At 36.7% G+C, this 20,715-nt stretch overlaps 1 protein-coding gene across 2 annotated transcripts; it reads right to left on the bottom strand.

The window, feature by feature from the left end:
- Window positions 1-1,438: 1,438 nt before the first annotated feature.
- On the bottom strand, window positions 1,439-9,561 carry LOC149182675 (heat shock 70 kDa protein 14-like). Of its 2 annotated transcripts, none has more exons than XM_089416926.1 (10): window positions 9,404-9,561; window positions 7,803-9,018; window positions 7,043-7,270; window positions 6,565-6,660; window positions 6,193-6,447; window positions 4,811-5,005; window positions 3,221-3,367; window positions 2,859-3,005; window positions 2,592-2,722; window positions 1,439-2,062 (listed from the first exon to the last, which is right to left on the bottom strand). In XM_089416926.1, the coding sequence occupies exons 2-10, from the start codon at window positions 8,970-8,972 to the stop codon at window positions 1,870-1,872; spliced, it is 2,562 nt and encodes an 853-aa protein (XP_089273052.1). In that variant the 5' UTR covers window positions 8,973-9,018; window positions 9,404-9,561; the 3' UTR covers window positions 1,439-1,869. The 2 variants fall into 2 exon arrangements, with proteins under 2 accessions (XP_089273052.1, XP_089273054.1); XM_089416928.1 differs by lacking the exon at window positions 9,404-9,561 and adding an exon at window positions 9,178-9,397.
- Between the last annotated feature and the right edge of the window lie 11,154 nt (window positions 9,562-20,715).

Genomic DNA, 20,715 nt, shown 5'->3' with positions numbered 1-20,715 from the left:
ATAAGTGAAATAGAACGCCACTTCACGGAGGAAATTTTCTCCCCTCGTGACTTTTCTGATTCGTCTTTTCTGGAAATTTGAAATTCTTCAAATTATACCTCATCACGATCATAATTTCGAAACCAACCAAAACATGAGAATTGTAATTCTTATTTACCGAATTACTCAAGCTACCAATCCACTCCAAATTTTTGTTCGATATTTCATTGACACTTAGTAAATCCACCCCCGACTTTTGTCCGATATTTCGGTGATATTTCGTAATTTTGGGCGCTATTTCAGTGAATAGATCCCCTATGTTTCTGGAACTTTCCAAGAGAGCGACAATGGGCCAAACTCATTTTATAGTAATGTCCTTTAGAGACTACATGTTACAGCAGTTAAACCCAAGTGGCAGGCTTATATTACGCACCATAATCGTAGACTGATTAAAGTCAACCGTTTTTTTAAAGAGAAATACGGGATTATACTCTGAATGGTTAAAAAATATCACATTCAAAGTCATTTTTCAAACTAACGAGAAAAACTTTAAAAACAAAAATAACAAACAAATTATAGCCAAATAAAACAGTACAGACAGAGTGTCTAACCGTTATAAAATTTCTTCAGACAAAATATAGTTGCGAAGTGGCATAACGCCATCGATCCTTAATTCAGAACCAGAACGTCTAATAAGACCTACATTTCCAATTTTTCATCTCACACATATTTCAACACTGCCAATCAAACAAGTTATTAACAAGTGTTCCCTGGTTGCTTCCAAAGTTTGGCAAAACAAGAAAGGGAATGTAAACCCTGCTCTCATTTCAACAATCTTCCCTCTCATCTCAAAACGATCTTGAACAACAATATTTCTAATTCATCAGCTCAAGACGACTTTTCGTAAACACTTAAACCAGCATTTTTGTTGAGAGCTTCTGCACAGATATACTAACCAATTACGGGAATCATTTTATATATCGCAAAAACAATAAACAATGGTACCGGCCAGCAAAATCCCGCCCTCCCCCCAATGCCACGTGTAACATGAATCCAATTAAATTTAGTCAAATAACACTGGGAGGGGCAACAGGCTCTTGGTTTACGGCATTGGTATGCAGGTTCTAATCAAGACGACAGAAAATATGGATACAGCTCCAAAGTAGACACCACATGCATGCCCATATAGATTATATCAATATGTGAAAATAGGTTTTTTATTAACAATGAACCTCAATAACTACATTTATCTTATGAACCCCTTCACCAAATTGGACATTTATGTATTATTATGTATAACTACATTATCTTATGAACCCCTTCACCAAATTGAACATTTATGTATATGTTCTCAGATACGCGAGGATATTTGAATATGCGAACAAAAAATAACCACGATTCACCTAGAGCACCCTGAATATCATTTGGCAAAAATAAATAGAAAAGCATTGCTCGTCGGTTGAACTAAAAAATAAGTATACTCAATATAGAGTAAGATTTCACAAGGATTGCCTTTGTCCAAAATTTTACTAACCAAATACAAAAAACTTACTACATGCGTTGCCTAAGAGAAAATTCTGGATGGATTAAGAACATATTATGTTCTTGTGTCCAAGTTTTACAGAGGAGTTGACAGGGACTCTGAAGCAACCTATTTATCGACTAAATGTCAACGCTTCTAAAAACAAGACTTCTAGATCCCAAAATATAAAATGGAGTTAAATGCATCGTCGTCTTCACATTTTGCAACATATCTATTCATCCTTCCCTTGGGAAGGAAATACAAAACTACGCTGGAAACCAGACAAAATGACAATCAGAAATGAATGTATCTGATATAATTAATGTGAACAGGAGACTCCTAGAGCATACACAATACAATCAGACATGTCACTCGGATTCAGGTGTTTGAATATTATCCGTCTCCATTGGCTCAGACGGAGGTGCTTGATCCTCTGGAGTGGCACCATTATTAGCATTCTCATTTGCCTGAGCTTCAGCAGAGGGTTGAGGTTGTGGTGATGACTGTGTTGGTGGCTTGGCAGGAGCCGGTTTTGGCTTTGTCATTATAGGCCTACAAAAGCTGTAAAAAATGTCCTGTTAGATTGGTTACGCATATTTAAACAAAACAAAATAAAAAAATTGCATATCCATCATTAAACGCAGAGTCATTTCAAAAATCACTAATATATATAACACAAGAAAAGCAATAATTGGCGTGTCTAGCAGCATATTACATATATCATTTCAAAAAACACTAATATATATAACACAAGAAAAGCAATAATTAGCGTGTCTAGCAGCAAGGAGTCAGCGACACTACTACATTTTAGAATATTTGCAATAGCTATAGACGTCAGTAAAGTTACCTATAAAACCTCAAGCAACCATTTACTGAAATAAGCACAATTCTTTTTTATAATATAAAAAAGACACTGTAGTATTAAAAGCTGGGCAACCCTGTACAACCTTTACGAAATTAACAGTACATGAAAAAGAATACCTTGACAAACAAAAAGTTCTCCAATTTTTAATCAAGCTAGCTATCTGAAACTGAGAATTGAAGTAGGACAACTGTTTTGTAGAAAATTTGTAAGATAATCCAAACATACCGGTTCAAGGTCTCCGTTTTCCTTCTTATATCAGCTACAAAAACAATAGGATTGGCATGCTTTGGCAGGGAATCTTGCTGTTGCCTTTTGTCATGTAGCCAGGATTCAGCTTCACTACACTCACTCACAACCTGATAAAATTTTTAAAACAAAATTAAGAGGTAGTCCAGAAATTAGCAGAAAAATACTGAATTACCCATTAACGAGTTAATACAACAAGGAAAGAACCACAGCCCTTAAGTAAAAGAAAAAATAGTATCCAGGCACCTTCTGCTTATCAGCAATATCTATGTGGTCAAATTTGTCTTTGGAAAGGGCTGCCTCTCTATAACTATTAATACAATATATAAGCTCATCGATTGCCCGTCCTCTTTCCATATCCTCCTTGTACCTCTCCTCAATTGGATCACCAAACTGAAGTTGACATTTATAAAAGCTTAGTATTCTTAGCAAGAATCATTGTCAACACTGTCCTTTCTTCAAAAACTCAAAAAATCCTCAAGCATGTTATCTTTGAAGACACTAATAGAAGGAACACCTAAAATAACATTAAACATTCCATGCACTTAGAAAATCCTAATATTCCAGGCATTTTGTGCAAACAAGGGATGTTATGATGAAGCTATTACCTTCTTGAGCTCTTCTAGCTTTGCAACATAAACACCTTTTGTTTCATCCTCTCCTTCATCATACAACCAGTCTTCTACTATCTGCAACTTTGATGTCAATTCCTCCCTCTGGGGCTCTGTGACATATGCCTGATATTTTTCATATAGCTGGTTTACAGATAAAACAAGATAGATTAGCACAATAGACAATAAAATCATACATAAACCTTCAAACAATTGTAGCACCAATTAGGCATACCAAAAACAATTGACAGTGAAGATTCATGATACATCATTTGAATCTTGGAAATCCATTAAGTTGGCACACAGGAGAAATAACATTAGAAGGTAAGAAGTAAACTGCAGTGGAGGACATTGAGCTCTGATAAGATGGTTGAAGCCTTAGAAGGAAATTTCCACAAAGCAAACGATGCAACATATATGGAAGCACATTTCAATGCATTTTTATCATAAATAGGTAAATGATCAAGTTGTATAGTATTTTATAATGCCCCACTAATATGAATAGACAAGTGAGCAAAATTGCATCAACAGTCACAATTTGTAATACCTAAAGAACAGAAAAGAGCAAAAACAGTTGAGCCAACAATTAGCATTTACCTAATGTATTGAGGACCCTGTCTCCTTAGCAAGCTACTTATGCATGCTAGGAAAACCATCATCAATAGATGGTCCTCGCACACTCCACATTTGTATCCTAAGTAACCATCAAGTTAGCACATAGGTATATTCTCCTTATATGAGGAGGAGAGTGCCATATCAGAGATCGAGTTCTAATTAGATGGCAGAGCCCTTACAAGGAGATCTCCATTAGAATATTTTTATTAAATTCATTCAGAACAGAATTATTTCATTGTATTTCTCCAAGCACAGTGCAATATTTCCTGATTTTGCAAAAAATGTTGAATCATAGGACCTTCATTGAATTTATAACAAAACAAGAAACGAAATTGAAGACATACAATAAATAAATCAAGACGTGTATCATAATTTATTTCAACCTTTACAGCAATCCACTTGTAAATCAGGAAAACATGAATCCATCCACTTTAATGCATTGTCACATTAGATTCACATGAAACAAAAACCTCTAGAAAAACACAGAACAACATCAACAAGGCTTGAATAACATGGCACATAATTGAATGGTGCACAACACTTCATAAACCCTTACATTTGAAATGTTATAGCTATAAATGAGAAACCTGATATAAAGAATTCCAGAAAAATGCAAGAAACAACATGAATAGAGAGAAAATCCAGCTTTCGAAAACATCTAAGAGCTTCCAGTTCATCCAAGGGTATGGATACCACAAAATAAAAATGAAAATATTTCATCTAGTTGAAGAATATGAAGAACACAAATCATATTGTAAAAAAAATAACAAAAATCAGATGTCTGTAATAAATCCCTGATCTATAGATAAAACAACTCACTATCAATTACAGTTCAAACCAGCAAACATCCTGAAAATTAAAAATGGCTACAATCAAACTACCTACCTAAACGTTTAAAATCAATAGCTTTGCATTTACCTAGATGTCAAAAACGGAGAAATCAATAGCTTTATATTAAAAAGTTGAATCTACCTTGTTGCGCATGTCATAAACGTAAGCTTCCACTGCATTTTTTTTCTCCTTTGTTTCTTCCATAACTCGGTCTTGCAAAGCCATTTCAAATTCTTCATCAGTAGCCTTCTGCAAATCTGTCCGTGGCATGGCCCCAAATATTCTTTCACTAAATGGTACCTCTGTTTTCTTGACCTTCTTTTTCACAGTTTTTGCCTGCACATGAAAGTAAATATTATTACACACACAAACACTAAATCCAAAATCTTGGAGCTGATTTAGAGCATCGGCCCTAAAACATAATAATAAGTTATTGGAAAAAGCACTATTGTTAATTTTAAAACTTTCGACAAATGAAAGGTTGGCAAGCCTCTTAGATTCCCTCAACAGGTTGAACCATCACGTTCAGGGCATGTTGCCAACAAGGAGACCATAAGGTCAAAATCTCAAATCTGATGAAGTCCCCCAAAAGAGATGGGTTGAGCTGATCTCCATCTGGATATTCCAGGAAGGAGGGATTTTCCTTGGGAGTCAAAAAAAGAAGAGAGTAATTAGCAGTTAGAAGGTCCTAAGGTAATATTTGATTTAAAAGATGCAAGTTTTCCATCATTCTCTAGGAGGCTGAATGACAGTTGTACAGATACAACTTCCAGAAACATTGAAAAGTTCAAGTTTCACTGAAGTGAGCTTCATGGCATAACAATCTAGGGCTTAAAAAAGCAGATGCAACATGGGATTCCAATTAGATAGTGTGTCCAAAGCTTTTGTCATAATGTCATTCAAGAGGCTGAAACAAGTGCCAAATTAACAACCCATTTTAGGATTCTAAAATACAATACTTAGTAAAGGTTAAGCTAAACTGAAGATAAAGTTAACTTAGACCACACTTCTTATACAAGGTCACATCTCTTACATGTTAATATGATACATGGGAACTAATAGTCCTTAACGCGTACTTCAACAGTTTTATTTTGCATTATATTTTGCATTATCTCATTAAGGTTATCATCCTATCCCAGCCATTTATTGCAAGCCCCAAACGAACATGAGGCTTCAACACTTCGGTTATGTCTAACATTTGAATACGATACACTGGAACTGATAGTTATTAATTACTAGATTGTTAATGTTTTCGTCCAGCCAGAAGAAAAACCGAATTGCACTTTCATTACAGACTAACAATAATTGCATCCTCTTGCAATTACTTAAAATGCATTCAGATAACATTACTTTTCAATTGGGTATGGCTCTCACCATTCCCAGAGCTATACAATCAGTTAATCATGGAGATAACCGGGTCAATCTTAGATCTTTATATCAAATTTGTTTTGTTTGGAGCCAAAAAATTTACCACAAACCATTCTTTCGATAAGAAAATTGGAAAAAGCAAGAGAAGGATGTACCTTGGCATCAGTCTCCATCTGGGCAGCTTTATCCTCTGCCTCAGGAATCCCATTTTCAGCACCAGTGGCAGTTCCAGCTGTTGCAGGTCCAGCAGCATTTTTGGCATCCTGCATATTAATATCAGCATTGTCACCAGCTGCAGATGTACCATTGTTTTGTGCATCATCTGTATCCATTGCAGCAGTCTCTTTCTCGTCATTTGATCCTTCTTTCACACTAGAAACAGGGACTTCTATTTCTTCTTCCTCAATCATCTGCAGGATACAAATAATGTTCTCATCCCAGTAGAGCTGAGCTTCCGATTTTTCAAGTACATAACTCATATTATAAATAAAATATAAAAATCATATGTGAAACCCGTCACTACTTACAGTTGCAGAATCAATCGAAACTATTCCATGCTTATCCAACTGGACTCTTACTTTCAGCTTAGCCTTTTCACCTTTTGAAGTCTGAAAAGGACCAATCTGCAAAAACAGAAGAGTTTCAATGATTGGCAATTTTTTCTCACTCCACAATTTCAACTCATCAAATAATCTCAATTTGCAATTTCTCAGAATGGCAACTGGAATAAAAAGGAGAAGAGAATCTCAATATATGCGAGTGTTAGGAAATTGATTCAATGTATTACATATTTAAAATATACAAAATTAAATATTCAAATATCGTGACTCTGTTCATCAAAAATAGACAAATTTACAATCCAATGATACCCAGCATTGTTTCAGTGCTACAAATAAATCCCTGTTGATGCTGCATTGCCAGTCCACAATATTTTTCAGAGATTTCAATTCTGAGAATTTTGTATGAAAATGGCAACATCTTATTCTTTGGCATAAAATACCATACCATGTATGAACTTATCAGTGCAGGCGCCCGAACTTGGTTCACATCTTCATATAAAATGTCTACTGTGAAGGTCCCAGACCTTAAGAATGTAAAAACCTTTGTACTTGGCAATGTGTTGCCTCTAGGGAACACAACTTTGGTTTGCCGTTGCTCTAAAGTTCCATCTTCAGACTCGGGAGCAGAATCCTTCCACGCCAAAGCAATAGAGAACGGAAAACTTTCTTGAACCTGGGAGAAAAGAAAAATAAAACAGATCATACTTGTTTTGAAGGTTAAGTAGGAATATGCTAGTACTATATTTGTAGCAAAATATTGATTCTCATGTCTAATGAAGCTGGTTTATGCTTCAACAGTTTTGGTCACAAATGATTAATTGAACAATGACACCAGACTTGTGTTTGCTGATGTACTATTAAAAAATAATAAATTCAATGTTCATCTAGCATAGGCATTTGAAATACATCCAAAAACTATACAATGAAAACTAACAGTGTAAACATCAGATTTCTCAAGTTCGCATTCAATTTTAACACAACAATAAGCTTCCTGTAATGTGGTTGTACATATATTGATTACAGTCGGTAGATATTTGTTTGCACAGTAAATAGAACTAACCTCGCAACAAAACCAACTAGGTTCAATCAATAATAACCTGCTTGGACTAGCGGAAGACATGCACTATATAGGATCCACGTCCAATATAAAGTTAGCAGAATCATAATTTGGGAAAACATACCCAGGAGGAGCCATCTTTACATACCTTGAATTCGCGCACTTTGAATGTTGGACTAAGAATAGCACACTGGAGAGCACATCCTCGAGCCACACACTCGCTCGCATTCATGGTCCGCCTCGGTTCTTTTCCAAAAGTCTCGGTCAATATTTTTAATATTGCAGGAACACGAGAACCCGAGCCAACAACTTCAACCGCATGAATCTTATCTACAGTAATTCCTGCTTCAATCAAAGCCTGCACGCAGGGCCCTTTCACACGCTCGAGCATCGGTTGTGCAAGTTGTTCAAACTCGTCCCGTTTGATAAATCCCTTAACATCTTTTTCATCCATTAAACACTCGATATTGAGAGGTGCCTCAGGGTTAGCACTCAAGACTTTCTTCAACTTCTCGCAGGCAGCCCGCAATCTCTGACTGGCTCGAACATTAGTTGGCACGTCTATCTGATATTGCTCCTTGAATTTTTCAGCAAAATGCCTGAAAAGAACCTCATCGAAATCCCTCCCACCCAGAGATCTATCATAGGTATGAGCCAGAATCTTCAACTGGCCCTTTTTAAATGCAGCGACACACACCTGCATACTAGCATGGCCGATATCAACAAACACGACGTTCAACGGATCATTTTCCGGCAGATCAGTCTTGTAAATGCCGTAAGCCAAGGCAGTGGCTGTGGTCTCGTGCATCAGGCGGAGAGGATTTAGGCCCGCAATGGAAGCGGCATCCAAAAACGCTCTTCTTTGGAGATCTGTGAAATAAATTGGTATCCCAATACAACAATCAACAACCTCTGTTTTCAAATTTGTCTTTGCAATTTGCTTAAGGTTTGACAAAAGCATGGCTAGAATCTGAGTCGCGTTAAAGACGCGATTTTCTCCAAGGTACCGCGCGTGAATCCGCACACCCCCGTCGGGCCCTTCATCGACGGTGAAGGGCAAGCTCTGCAAATCCCTCTGCACTTCGGGATCACGGAATTGCTTCCCGATCAACCGTTTGATCTGAGAGACGGCGTTCTTCGGATTCATCAGGGACGAAGAAGCCCCGGCCGTGCCAATAAACCGCTGCTTCTCCCCGAAACAGACAATGGCCGGGGTTTCCCTCTTCGATTCATCATTAAGCACAACATCAATGCCGCGCTGCCGTGCAACGGCAACAATGCAGCTTTCGTTTCCGACATCAAACCCTACAACGCTCATTTTCGCCTTACCACCAAAACCTTCTGTCTGTGAAACTCTACCCAACCTTTAACACAACGGGATTCAGAATAAGTCTCAATTCCTAAAATATCAGATTCAAAATGAAGGAGCAAAAATAAAGCGATCAAAAACTAAAACCCTACCGCCCTTAGGCAACACAAGATTTAAATTCCAGGTTAAATTTTCCAAAAACTGAAAACCTAACCTTCTTTAAACCTATGAAAAATAATATCTGGGCCGAAATGTTTACAGATTCCCCCTAACGCGGTAAGATATAAACGTTTTTGCCTCAAATCTTATGATTTCGGTCTCGATACAGAAACGGTATGGTCTTGATACAGAAACGGGATATAATCAACAAAAGCCTCAAATTCAAAGACAACAATGAAGCTGTAAACACATAAACAAATTTCTGGTTTCTTCGACCTTACCAGAGAAATCGATTCCTGGACCTGTTCGGCTCCCTGTCCGCGCTATATAAGAAATGAATGTTTCGAGGGCACGAGTCGGGAAAGCTTTCTCTTTCGCGAAGGGGGTTTGGGGGGGTGTCTATTCTAGAAGCCTCCACGCAACGAGAACGGACCGACGCAATAAAAGAAAAGGGAGAGACCCTAAATTGGCAGAGAGTTTCGCAGATTTCCGACAATCACTCTCGTTTTAACTGCTCGTGGTGTCCAGTAAAAAAATTACCCGATCTTCTTGATGTGTTCATTTTTTTTCAATTAATTACTTTGATTGAACGGAATTCCGTTCCTTCGAGGGTAAACCTCCAACCTTCAAAAGCCCTGGACCCCATATTACAATTTCGTATGGTGTAGAGTGTTCTAGAGAGAGAATTCCCACGATGATTTTGTGGATTAAATGATGAGTCACAACACCAGTCAAAAGGGAAATGACGATAATATTAATAATTCAATATCATTTTAATTTTTAATATTTTAAAAAAATGTAATATATAATTTATATTAAGAAGATGGTAAAAAATCCTCATTGTATAGTGGTATGATGAGTCACCCCACCGGCAACAGGGAAATGACGATAATATTATTAAATATTATTAATAATTCAATGTAATTTTAATTTTTAATATTTAAAAAATTGTAATATATTATTTATATTATTATTATTTAATTTTAAAGTTAGTGTAGTATGGACTTTTTTATACTCTTTGTTTGTGGGACAAAGGACTCACTCTCTTGTAGACTTTTTGTTTTTGGGACAAGGGACTCACTCTCTTGTAGACCTCTTGTTTTTGGGACAAGGGACGCACTCTCTTGTAGACAAGGGACTCACTCTCTTGTAGACCTCTTGTTTTTGGGACAAGGGACGCACTCTCTTGCAGACCTTTTGTTTGTGGGACAAGGGACTCACTTCAGGGTAGCGATTTGTCTACAAAGGCATACATATTCTACCCCTCTGGTTTTGAACCTATAACCTTTTAGGAGGAAACACATGTTGCCCATTAATGAAATGGTAAAAAATCTTCATTGTATAGTGTTATTTAATTATTTTGATGATGGGTTGAAGTGTGTTTTAGATATGGGAAGACACTTCATGATTTTATTTTATTTTTTTGGTGAGTGTGTTTTAGATTTGATAAAGTTTGAGCTATCATATCCTAAGATTCCTTTTAATGTCATTGGTTTTTTAGTTTAAGCTACTTTTTAGTTTGTAGCATGTGATTTAGTCTCATTAAGGAAATGTTTTTTAAATAACTATTTTGTTTATGATGCAATGTGATTGCTTTAGCTTATATTATTGGTTGAGAAAATTGATACTTATAATATTTATGTTTGGAATTTAAATTATGGATTCTTAATTTATGTTATTCAAAAACCTAGTATTTGATAGTGTTTGTTTTGGGCATAGGTATATTAAACTATTGCTAGCTCTAAAACTTGTATGTGCTTAAGTTCTAAATCATGGATTATGTATGGACTCCTTTGAGCATCATTGACTTTCCTTTTACAAGTTGTTAGGGACTTGTATGTGTCTTTGAAGCTTCTAAATCATGAATCATGTAAGGATTTTTTTTAGCATTATTGACATTCTTTCTACAAGTTGTTTTTTAGTTTGTAGGAGGTGATTTATCCCAAGTGAGGGATACTTGGGCTTTTTTGGCCACTAATAATGTTTTTTATTTAGATTAGTTTTCTGAGAATTTTACATGACAGCAAGGTCCCCTAACTGGGTTGTATGTTAAGGAAATTGATATATAAAATCTTTGTGCTTTGGGGTTTAAACCTTGAATTATTGACTCAAGTCATTTTAAGGCCCCTAACCTTTGAGAGTCTTTCCTTTATACATGAATTTTTCAGATCATCACTAGCTCTATGGTTTTCATGTGCTCAAGTTTATGTGCCTTAAAGCTTTTAGATCGTGAATCCTTTGTGTTGGGGTTCGTTGCTTGTGTGCTTAAAAGCATGGGTTAAAGTTACACTTGGCTTTCCAGCCATCATATATGTGGATAGGGCCAACATCATCCAAAAGTAAAGCTCAAAAGATTTGGTTTTGGTGTCAAATTCTTCTATTCATGGCTATAATTGGAACATTAATGGTGCCTAAATCCTCTAAAGAGATTGATGTTGTATCACGGAAAAAGATATTCCTCTTGTTGTTACTCCAATAATCAATCCATTAAGAAAGTGGCTTCAATATATCTTAACAAGGAGGTTATAGTGCATTTATAAGTTAAAAGGATTCATCTCGCTCTCACTCCAATGGTCATTCCATAGAGAAAGTGGTTTTGATCCCCATAGTATATCTTAATGAGGAGGTTGTGGAGCATGTAAAATTTTATATGGATTATGGGTTGTTATGTCACCTAACCTTGTCTCACAAATTTACACTATTAGACAAGGAAATACTAAAAATCCCTCCTTAAGGATTGAACTTATATCAAATATCAATGTGCCTTGAGTTTCTTCATTGTGGAATATGATCGTGCAAGGGATAGAGAATGTATTATTCACTATTGCCTTTGACTCTTGGATTGGATTGTGCATACATATCATAAATCCTTTCTAACCAACTTTTAATACCTTGTTGATTTATTATCTTCACCTCTAATATAATTTAAGTTTCCCAAACTACACTAAAAAATTTCAAGCCCCAAATATCTAATCACAAAATGACTTGTAAAAAATGTTTGAAACATATATATTTATAAACTTGTAAAAGTTAACCTCCATTTATAATTTAATACATCCTCTTAATTTTATCAATCCTACAATGGTAAATCATTTAATTTGGAATGATTAATAAACGGATATGAATTTTAAAATCTCGTCACATAAATTTATAACAATAATTAAAAAAATATTATTATAACAACAACTAATCTTCACACTTATATTATTGTAACAACAACTAATCATCACATTTCCATATATCTCCAAAAATGCTAATGTCATTTGTCATTAATGATGTATAATTATACCAAAAGTAATTCATTGTTAATCATTTAAAATTATATATATAAATGAACTAGCTTTATATGCATTTGTATAATATTTACTAAACTTACTCCTATGGGGTGTCCACTTGAAATAATGAAAGGTTATAATAAAAGGGTTCATGTGAACAAGCAGTCACCTACCTCATACACTTGATGTATATATGATGAGATGCTCCATGCAATAACACGCAACATAATGTTATGAAGGGTGGCAGTTGGTGTGATGGTTGCTCTAGTTCTCACATGTTGGTAATTTGTGTAGTGTCCTTATAATCATGGTTGCAAAGGGGGAACTAAATGCACATATTAGGAATTTTGAGTTTAAAAAGGAAGGAACATTTAGGAAATTTAGGAATTACAACTCTTCTTCAAAGTGGCTTGTCTAGTTCGTTTGGAAGTTTATGTGTCAAGGAAAAGTGTGGAAAGTGATTTTTTTCTATTATTTCAAAATCACCTAACGAGAGCTAGTATTAGTATCTTAGGGCTCTAGCCGTAAGGCTCTAAGGTGAATTTTATATTCCTACTAGCAAGGTCGACCTTCTTCATCATCCTTATTGAATCTCCACTCACAGGTTTCAAACCTTTAGGTTCCCTAGTGCTCTTGGGTTTGACTTTTGTCTCTCTATTACCCCCTTGTTTATGTTATGTTGGTCATTTTATAGTTGTTCCCTAGTTATGTTTGGATGTTTTTGTGGCCTCTCTCTATGTCCTTCACTTTCTTTCCTCCCTTAGGACTTGTTCATCTCTAGCCTCCACCCCTTAGTCCTTGTGAATCTGGAATTTAGACCCCATCTCCCTAATGTTACTTATGGTGACTTCTCAATGAGGGTATTGGGGTTAATCCCTCCCTTTCACACTCAGAGTCCTCCCTTCCTCCTTTGGAAACTGAGGCTTCCCCAGCTCCTGCCAGTAGAGGCTTTCCTTCATTATGTTATGTTGCCTTCAATGCCTAGAATCCATTAGCCCTCACACCATCAAGGCAATAGGAGGTCCTAGGCAACATCTACTTTGTGTGCTCAAATTGTTGCCCAATGTTTAACAACCATCTACACCATCATGATACCCCTAATAATTTGCAGAGAGATTAACCAGGCTAAGGATGAAGCTAGGGGAGAAAAAAGGCTCATTTCATATGTCAACATCCAGGAAGAAGTTTAGAGTTGGATCCCTGAGACTAGTAACACCCACTCCTAACAGACCCGCTAATGAAAACTATAGACATCTATAGGCAATTGAAAACTATCATAGGGAAAGTTCTTGTTGAGAGGTTTGAGGCTCGACAAGAAATTATTTTGTGTGACGAAGCTCAAAGACAACTCAAAAATTTGCATGACAAAGTCTTAATACTTGCGAAGAAATTAGTTGGCTTGGAATTTTCAACTTCTGAAGAAGATGTTAAAGTTCCTACCACCATACAGGTGGACTCTTTGACTGCATGACATGCTAATATTTTTACTATGTCTTTTGTTTCAAGAGCAACAAGGCTATTGTTAGTTTGGAATATAGGTATCATTTTTTTTGTTGTTGTTTAGAAATTATTAAACTCTTTAAGAATTTTGAATAATAGGTCACATTTTCTCTATTACTACGGATAAAAGCATTATTTTTTGTGTTATTGGTTGGGTTTCTTGAGTAGTAGACTAGTAACAACAGAAGCATCAAGGACTATATGTATATTTTTTATTAATCAATAAAAAATATTGTCTAATTTCACCAACAAACAATATTTACAAAACTTATAAATTGAAACTTTCTATACACGAGCATACTCCCAAAATAGAGAAATGAATGTCAAAAAGAATACAAAATAGATATATTACAAAAAGAAAATAAAATATTTTTTTTCGAATGCATTATAAACTATTATATTCCATTATAATTTCAAAGTTCAATTATGTTACACAACATTTTGAAATCCAAATGTTTTAGAAATATACTTGCTATTTATAATTTTCTAACTTATTTAGTAAATTTTCTTTATTTTTATCTCGTCATTTTTAAATAGAGAAAAAGACACTATAAAAAACCATTATATTATAAGCCACCCTAATTTTCAACCTGTGATTATTTATAAATTTATTAAAACTTTATTAAGTATGTGTTCTCTATTTTGTATAAAATAGTGTTCTAAACTTAAAAAGGAACATTATTGATCCCCTATCACAACATAAAATGATAATTAGGAGGATGGGTTAAAGTTACAAAAAATATTTATGCAAATAATATAGGTTAAATTTAATCTTTATATTCCATGTTATGTTATTTGACAAATTGATATCTATTAGTTTCTTTCTGACGTCAAATACAATTATTTCAATCAAATAATGCACTTATTATAAATGTTAAAATAAGATTCTTCGAGTAATAGGTTAATATGTATGTATTTATATTAGATAAGCATTGATCCAATTTCATTTCAATAAGCAACATAAAAAAACAACGTATGATAACATTAAACTGATCTATTATTGATTTATTATGGTACGATTATGGCCCTTCCTATTAATCCGTTGTCAAACCACCTACTTGTATTAAATCCTATCACATAAGTAATAAGACCACATCTACCTTAATCATAACCTATCACTTACAATAATGAGAGTGTAAACACAAGGAATATTCATTAATAGGGTGAAAAAAGTTATAGAAAGTTTTGAAATGACATAATCATACTTGTATAATAATTAGCCTAGATCCATCTTAACTCTGGATCTATCAAGTGCCGAGAGGGATTAAATCTCTCGAGGTGCAAACCTCTTTTTTAAGTGTAAAACTTGAGGAAAGGTTTGTACCTCGAGAGATTTGATCCCTCTCGGCACTTGATAGATCTTGGGTTAAGATGGATCTAGGTTGATTTCAGTCATGTGCAGTCATACAAAATGTGTTAAACGTATAATTATTTTGATCATTTTAAATATGTTAAATATGTCTAATATTAATTTGTTCAATTTAACTTTAACTTTTCTTAGTTACCTCAGTTTGTTGAGATGAGAGAGACTGTTAGTAACTTGAATGATGAAAAATGATGAAATAAAATTTTTAAGTGCAAAGTGACAATGTAACAACGTTGAGTGATAGAAAATGTGAATAATAAGAATATAGTGAATTACAAACAATCTTCATTGCGATCAATCTGAAATTATTTTCTTCTACTATTCTTATTCTCACACCTGTTAGTTATTTTCTATTACCGCGTTTGAATCCAAAGTGATTAACAATGTTGAATGATGGAAAATGGAAATAATAAGAATGTAGCCAATTACAAATAGTTTACAGCTTTAAGAACAGTTTTAAGAAGAAGACTTTTTCGATAAGCGAACATTTTATTTAAGATGAAAATTCAAGTATTGAATCACTGTAATGAAGAAATCAATTCACGTCATGAATAATGTTTATGTGTGCACACTAAGAGAGATTTGTATGTTTTGGGGGTGAGATAGAGATATAGATGGAGGGGGGAGAGAGGGAAGAAGAGAGAGGCAAAGACATGGAGGGAGGAAGAGATATAGATATGGAGAGAGAAGTATTAGAGTGAGAGAGAAGGGGAGAGAGAGAGAGAGAGCATGTTTGGGGGTGAGATAGAGAGATAAAGAAGGAGAGGCAATGGGAGATGGAGATATAGATGGAGGGGGAAGAGATGTGCTTACACTGAAGTCAATGCACACTATTAATTTAATTACTTTGAAATTAATCCACATCATACATCTAGTTGCATCAAATCAGAAATAAACATCTACATTGAAATCAATGCATATAGTGCAAACAATCAAATAGGATTAGAAATCAACATCTACACTAAAATCAATGCATCTAGTGCAAACAATAAAATAGGATTAGAAATCAACATCTACACTAAAATCAATGCATCTAGTGCAAGCAATCAAATAGGATTAGAAATCAATATCTACACTAAAACCAATGCATCCAGTGCAAGCAATCAAATAGGAGTAGAAATCAACATCTACACTGAAATCAATGCATCTAGTGTAAGGTATTAAATAGGATTAGAAACCAAAATATTCATTACTTCCTAGATCTAACTTCTATGTATGTATTTGTCTTTGTGTCTCGCTTTCTTCTTCCCTCCCCCCCCCCTTCTATCTATATCTATACCTCCCTCCATATCTCTTTATTTGTCTCTCTATCTCAGCCCCCTAAACACTTCTCTCTCTCTCTCTCTATATATATATATCAGACCCCAAACATACACACTCTCTCTCCATATCTATCTATTTATCGTTGCCTCTCTCCCTCCCTCTCCCTCTCCCTCTCTCTCTCTTACCCTTTTCTCTGCATATCTATCTCTCTCCCCCCTCCATCTATCTCTCACCCCCCTCTCTCCCCCCTCCATCTATATCTCTATCTCCCCTTGTCTCTCCTTATCACCCCCAAAACATGCACTCTTTCTCCATTTGTATCTATATCTCTCTCACTCCCTCTCTCTCTCCCCTCCTCTCTCTCTCTCTTTCCCTTGTCTCCCTCTCTCTCTCTCACATCATCTCGCCATCTCTCCCGTGTCACTCCCTCTCCCTCTCCGCCTTTCTCTCTCTATGTCTTTCTTCCCCTTCCAACTCCATCTCTCTCTCCCCCTCTCTCTCTTCCTTCCTCTCTCTCCCTTTCTCTCCCACCTCCATTTTTCTCTCCCCCCATCACACATACACTCTCTCTCCAATCTCCAACTCTATCACTATCTCCCTCTCTCTCTCCTTACTCTCCGCCTCTCTCTCCCCTCCATATCTATATCTCATTGTTTCTCTCTTCCCCTTCTTTCCCTATCTTTATCCTCTCCTTTTCTCTCCCTTCCTTCATCTCCTCTCTCCCTCATTCCATCTTCATCTCTCCCTTATCACTCCCTCTCTCTCTCCACCTCTATCTATCAATGTCTTTGTTCTTCCCTCCCTCTCTTTCCCCCTTCCAACTCCATCTCTCTCTCCCTCTCTCTCTCTCTTTCTCTCCCACCTCCCTCTGTCACTCCTCCCCATCACAAACACTATCTCTCTCCACCCTCTAACTCTGTCACTATCTTCCTCTTTCTCCCCTTCTTTCTCTCCCCCTCTCTTCCCCCTCCATATCTATGTCTCCCTATCTCTCCCTTCCCCTTCTTTCCCTATCTCTATCCTCTCATTTTCTCTCCCTTCCCTCGTCTCCTCTCTCCCTCATTCCATCTTCATCTCTCCCTTATCACTCCCTCTCTCTCTCCACCTCTATCTGTCAATGTATTTATTCTTCCCTCCCCCTCTCTCCCCCTCCAAATCCACCTCTCTCTCCCTCCCTATCTCCTCCTCTCCCCTCCCTCCTCTCTCTCCCTATCTCTCCACCTCTATGTCTCTCTCCCCCAATCTATTTCCCCTCCATCTCACTTTCTCTCTTAAATATGATCCCATTGTATTGTATTTAAGAAAGTATCTAAATTAAAATATATATAATTGGTTGTAAAATATTAAACCTATATTTTGGATCAATCATGTCAATAAGACACAATAATAAAAAACTTAAAATAATCATGCATTATCTTTCCTCTATCATTGTCAGTCACTTTGTTTTCTCTCTTTTCTTGGATCCTTGGTTAAAATGCATATATCCTCGATTTAATCTTTATGGGAATATTTATGTTTATGGGCATTTCCTTTGTTGGCTTTGGGTGGGCAAACATTGTTCACCCAGCCAATCAGAATGCTTGGATTTCACCCTTTTGGCCAATACCATCATGACATATGTTTTCCCTTCCATCTTGCCATCTATCAAACTATGCCCACCTACACCCTCCTGCCATACTCCTCTCCCTTCAACATTTACTTCTCTTGCAAACTAGCAAGTTACTTATCCTGCAGACTAGCAAGGTGGGCCTTGAGCATTTACTTCTCCTGCAAATTGGCAAGGCCGGGTTTCAGTGTACTAGCCAGATGAGAGTGAATAAGTTCAAACCGGAGAGGAGATACCCATGGTTGGAAGTCGTTGTTCTCTGCATTGCTACACTAGAGCGGGAAAGGGAAGCCATGGTTGCACATTGATTCGAACAAACCTTGCCCTATGGATTCTCTATGGTCTCCTTATTATATCCATGTCTCTTCTCAGCGACGAAATTCATCGAGATGAAGGGGAAGAGATTCAAAAGGGAAACCATCATGTTCTGTGGCGATTCTGAAGAACAAGGCATTAGCTTCTAGATGTTCAAGAATCTAAAGGTTTACTGGTTTGCATCATGGTTGCAGTATTCGTGATTAAAGCGAGGCAGTAAGGTCAGTATTTATCTCTGAGAGGGTGCCCTTTGGATTTTTTCTCTCCCAAACCATAAGGGTTTGAAATTCAATTTCCACTTATATTCCCAATTATCGCGTCAGAAAATCTACCCTCCGCCTTTGGACGCCCTAAACCTGACGTTATTGCATTGAGCTGAAGCAACAACAAGAACAGGAGGAGGGGCAGAAAGGGGCGATTCCGGTCTTCAATCTTCAATATTTGGGCGATTTCTGTGGAGAACTCTCATTTGGGTCTGGATATACTATTTTTAACAATATCCACGCATATAATAATGGGTTTTCTTAATCCTGGGAGCTCAACAAAGCCAGGTTTGACTTTTACCTCTCTCGTCTTTATCCTCAGATAATTCATCTGCTCTGGGAATTTCTTATTCCTGATGAGACGGTTCCTCATCTTGTTTAAGATAAAATTATTCTTTTCCATGACCAAGATGCTCTTCTTCTTGTTTAAGATTGGGTGGTTCATCAATGTATTACTTGAAACTGAAAACAACAACATATTTTCCTCCAAAGAGTAAATTTTTTGAGTCTTTGGGGCTTTGGTTCCTTGTGTGAAATTCAAGATGCAAGGAGAGTTTTCAGGCGTCAACTCATCATCGTTTGTGTTATTTTCCCTAGTTTTTAGGGCAAGTGTTGTAGGGTGCAATTTTATACCTTCGTATTTTCGTATTCTGGCTTCGTATTTTTTCATTTTGGTTGAGATTGGTTATTTGATTACTTGATTACAGTGTAGTTGAAGATGACAAATTAACCAAATGCTGATTGGTATATGATTATCCCACATAATCACCATCTTTCTTTTTCTTGTAAAGGTTCAACGAGACTTTATATTAATAGAATACATAATGCAGAGTGGGAGTCGAGGGGGCCTCCCTGTGTCTGCCTTTATACAGCTGAGTTGGTCTAGTCTCTGTATTTTTTTTTAGAACACTTACAGCCTATAGAATGATCAGTAGATGCATACATAGAAGAATCAAGGAAAACCACGACCATTATGCTCTACGGTTTGAATTATTTATGGTATTGCACTTCGCTTTGAGTTCCCCCTCCTCCAAGTCTTGCCAAAGGATATGATAATCTTCAAGATTGGATTGAACGCCAGCATTGGCCATGGCGTCGGCCAACTTATTTGTTGTTCTTCGAACCACTTGAAAGGTGACACCTTGGATGTTGTTGAGATGGCCTTGTAGATCCTTCAGGATTGCCGAGAGCCTCCAACTGGGCATTAGCTTGTCCACCTGAGTGCCATTTTGGAGTTTTTTCAACATCTAAATGACAATCTCCGAATCTCCTTCCACCACCAGAGGTAGAAATCTGTAGCGATCCGCCAGGGTGATGCCTTTGATGAGAGCGATTAGCTCTGTAGCATTATTGCTATTCATGCCAAGATTGCCATGGTAGATGAGATGGACGTTACCGACGTGATCCCTGAATGCTCCACCGTAACCCGCTTTTCCTGGGTTTTGCTTTGACGCCCCGTCGAAATTCAGTTTGAATGTTTGCGATGGAGGCATACACCATTTGTCCTATGTCGTCGCAGTGAAGGTCTGGTTCCTGCCTGTGGGAGTGGTCTTGGCTTTGAGTTTCAGGATCTGGATTATTCTTTGGTCATTCAAAGACGTGTTTCCCTCTTGCTGCATAATATCCATGGCATGGATCAATTTTGTAATTAGCTGTTGCGTTTTTCCTGTTAACATTTCCTCTGTCATTGCCGAATTCTTGAAGATTCTTGCATTACGCTCTTTCCACATGATCCAAGCTATGGCTCCCGGAATGAGATTCCATGCCCTGTTGACCAGATTGTTAGAGGATATGGATGATCTCCAGTTGCTCAGTGTATGACATATAGAGCTCCTATTTCTGTCGGATTGTCTGAAGACAATGTCCATGTCATCCCAAAGAGAGCAAGCATTAGGGCAGGTGTTGAGAATATGATTGAGAGTTTCCTAATCATTCTCACATAGGACGCAGCGGGAGGGCCCGATGAAACCCCGTCTCTGAAGATTGTCCCATGTGAGTGCTCTGT

Source organism: Pinus tabuliformis, chromosome 3_2, assembly GCF_031772625.1.
Source record: "Pinus tabuliformis cultivar Carrire ecotype Pingquan chromosome 3_2, CPIR1, whole genome shotgun sequence".
Classification (NCBI taxonomy): Eukaryota; Viridiplantae; Streptophyta; class Pinopsida; order Pinales; family Pinaceae; genus Pinus; species Pinus tabuliformis.
The sequence above is the reverse complement of the archived record's forward strand: the minus strand, read 5'-3'. Positions and strand labels throughout refer to the sequence as shown.

What these genes read in the sequence shown, in the direction of transcription:
- LOC149182675 (XM_089416926.1), bottom strand. Translation starts at nt 8,972, where the DNA reads ATGAGCGTTGTAGGGTTTGATGTCGGAAACGAAAGCTGCATTGTTGCC. An exon ending in TTTCGATTGATTCTGCAACT is followed by an intron (nt 6,448 to 6,564) that starts GTAAGTAGTGAC and finishes TGTATCCTGCAG; the next exon opens with ATGATTGAGGAAGAAGAAAT. An exon ending in AGATGGAGACTGATGCCAAG is followed by an intron (nt 5,006 to 6,192) that starts GTACATCCTTCT and finishes TTTCATGTGCAG; the next exon opens with GCAAAAACTGTGAAAAAGAA.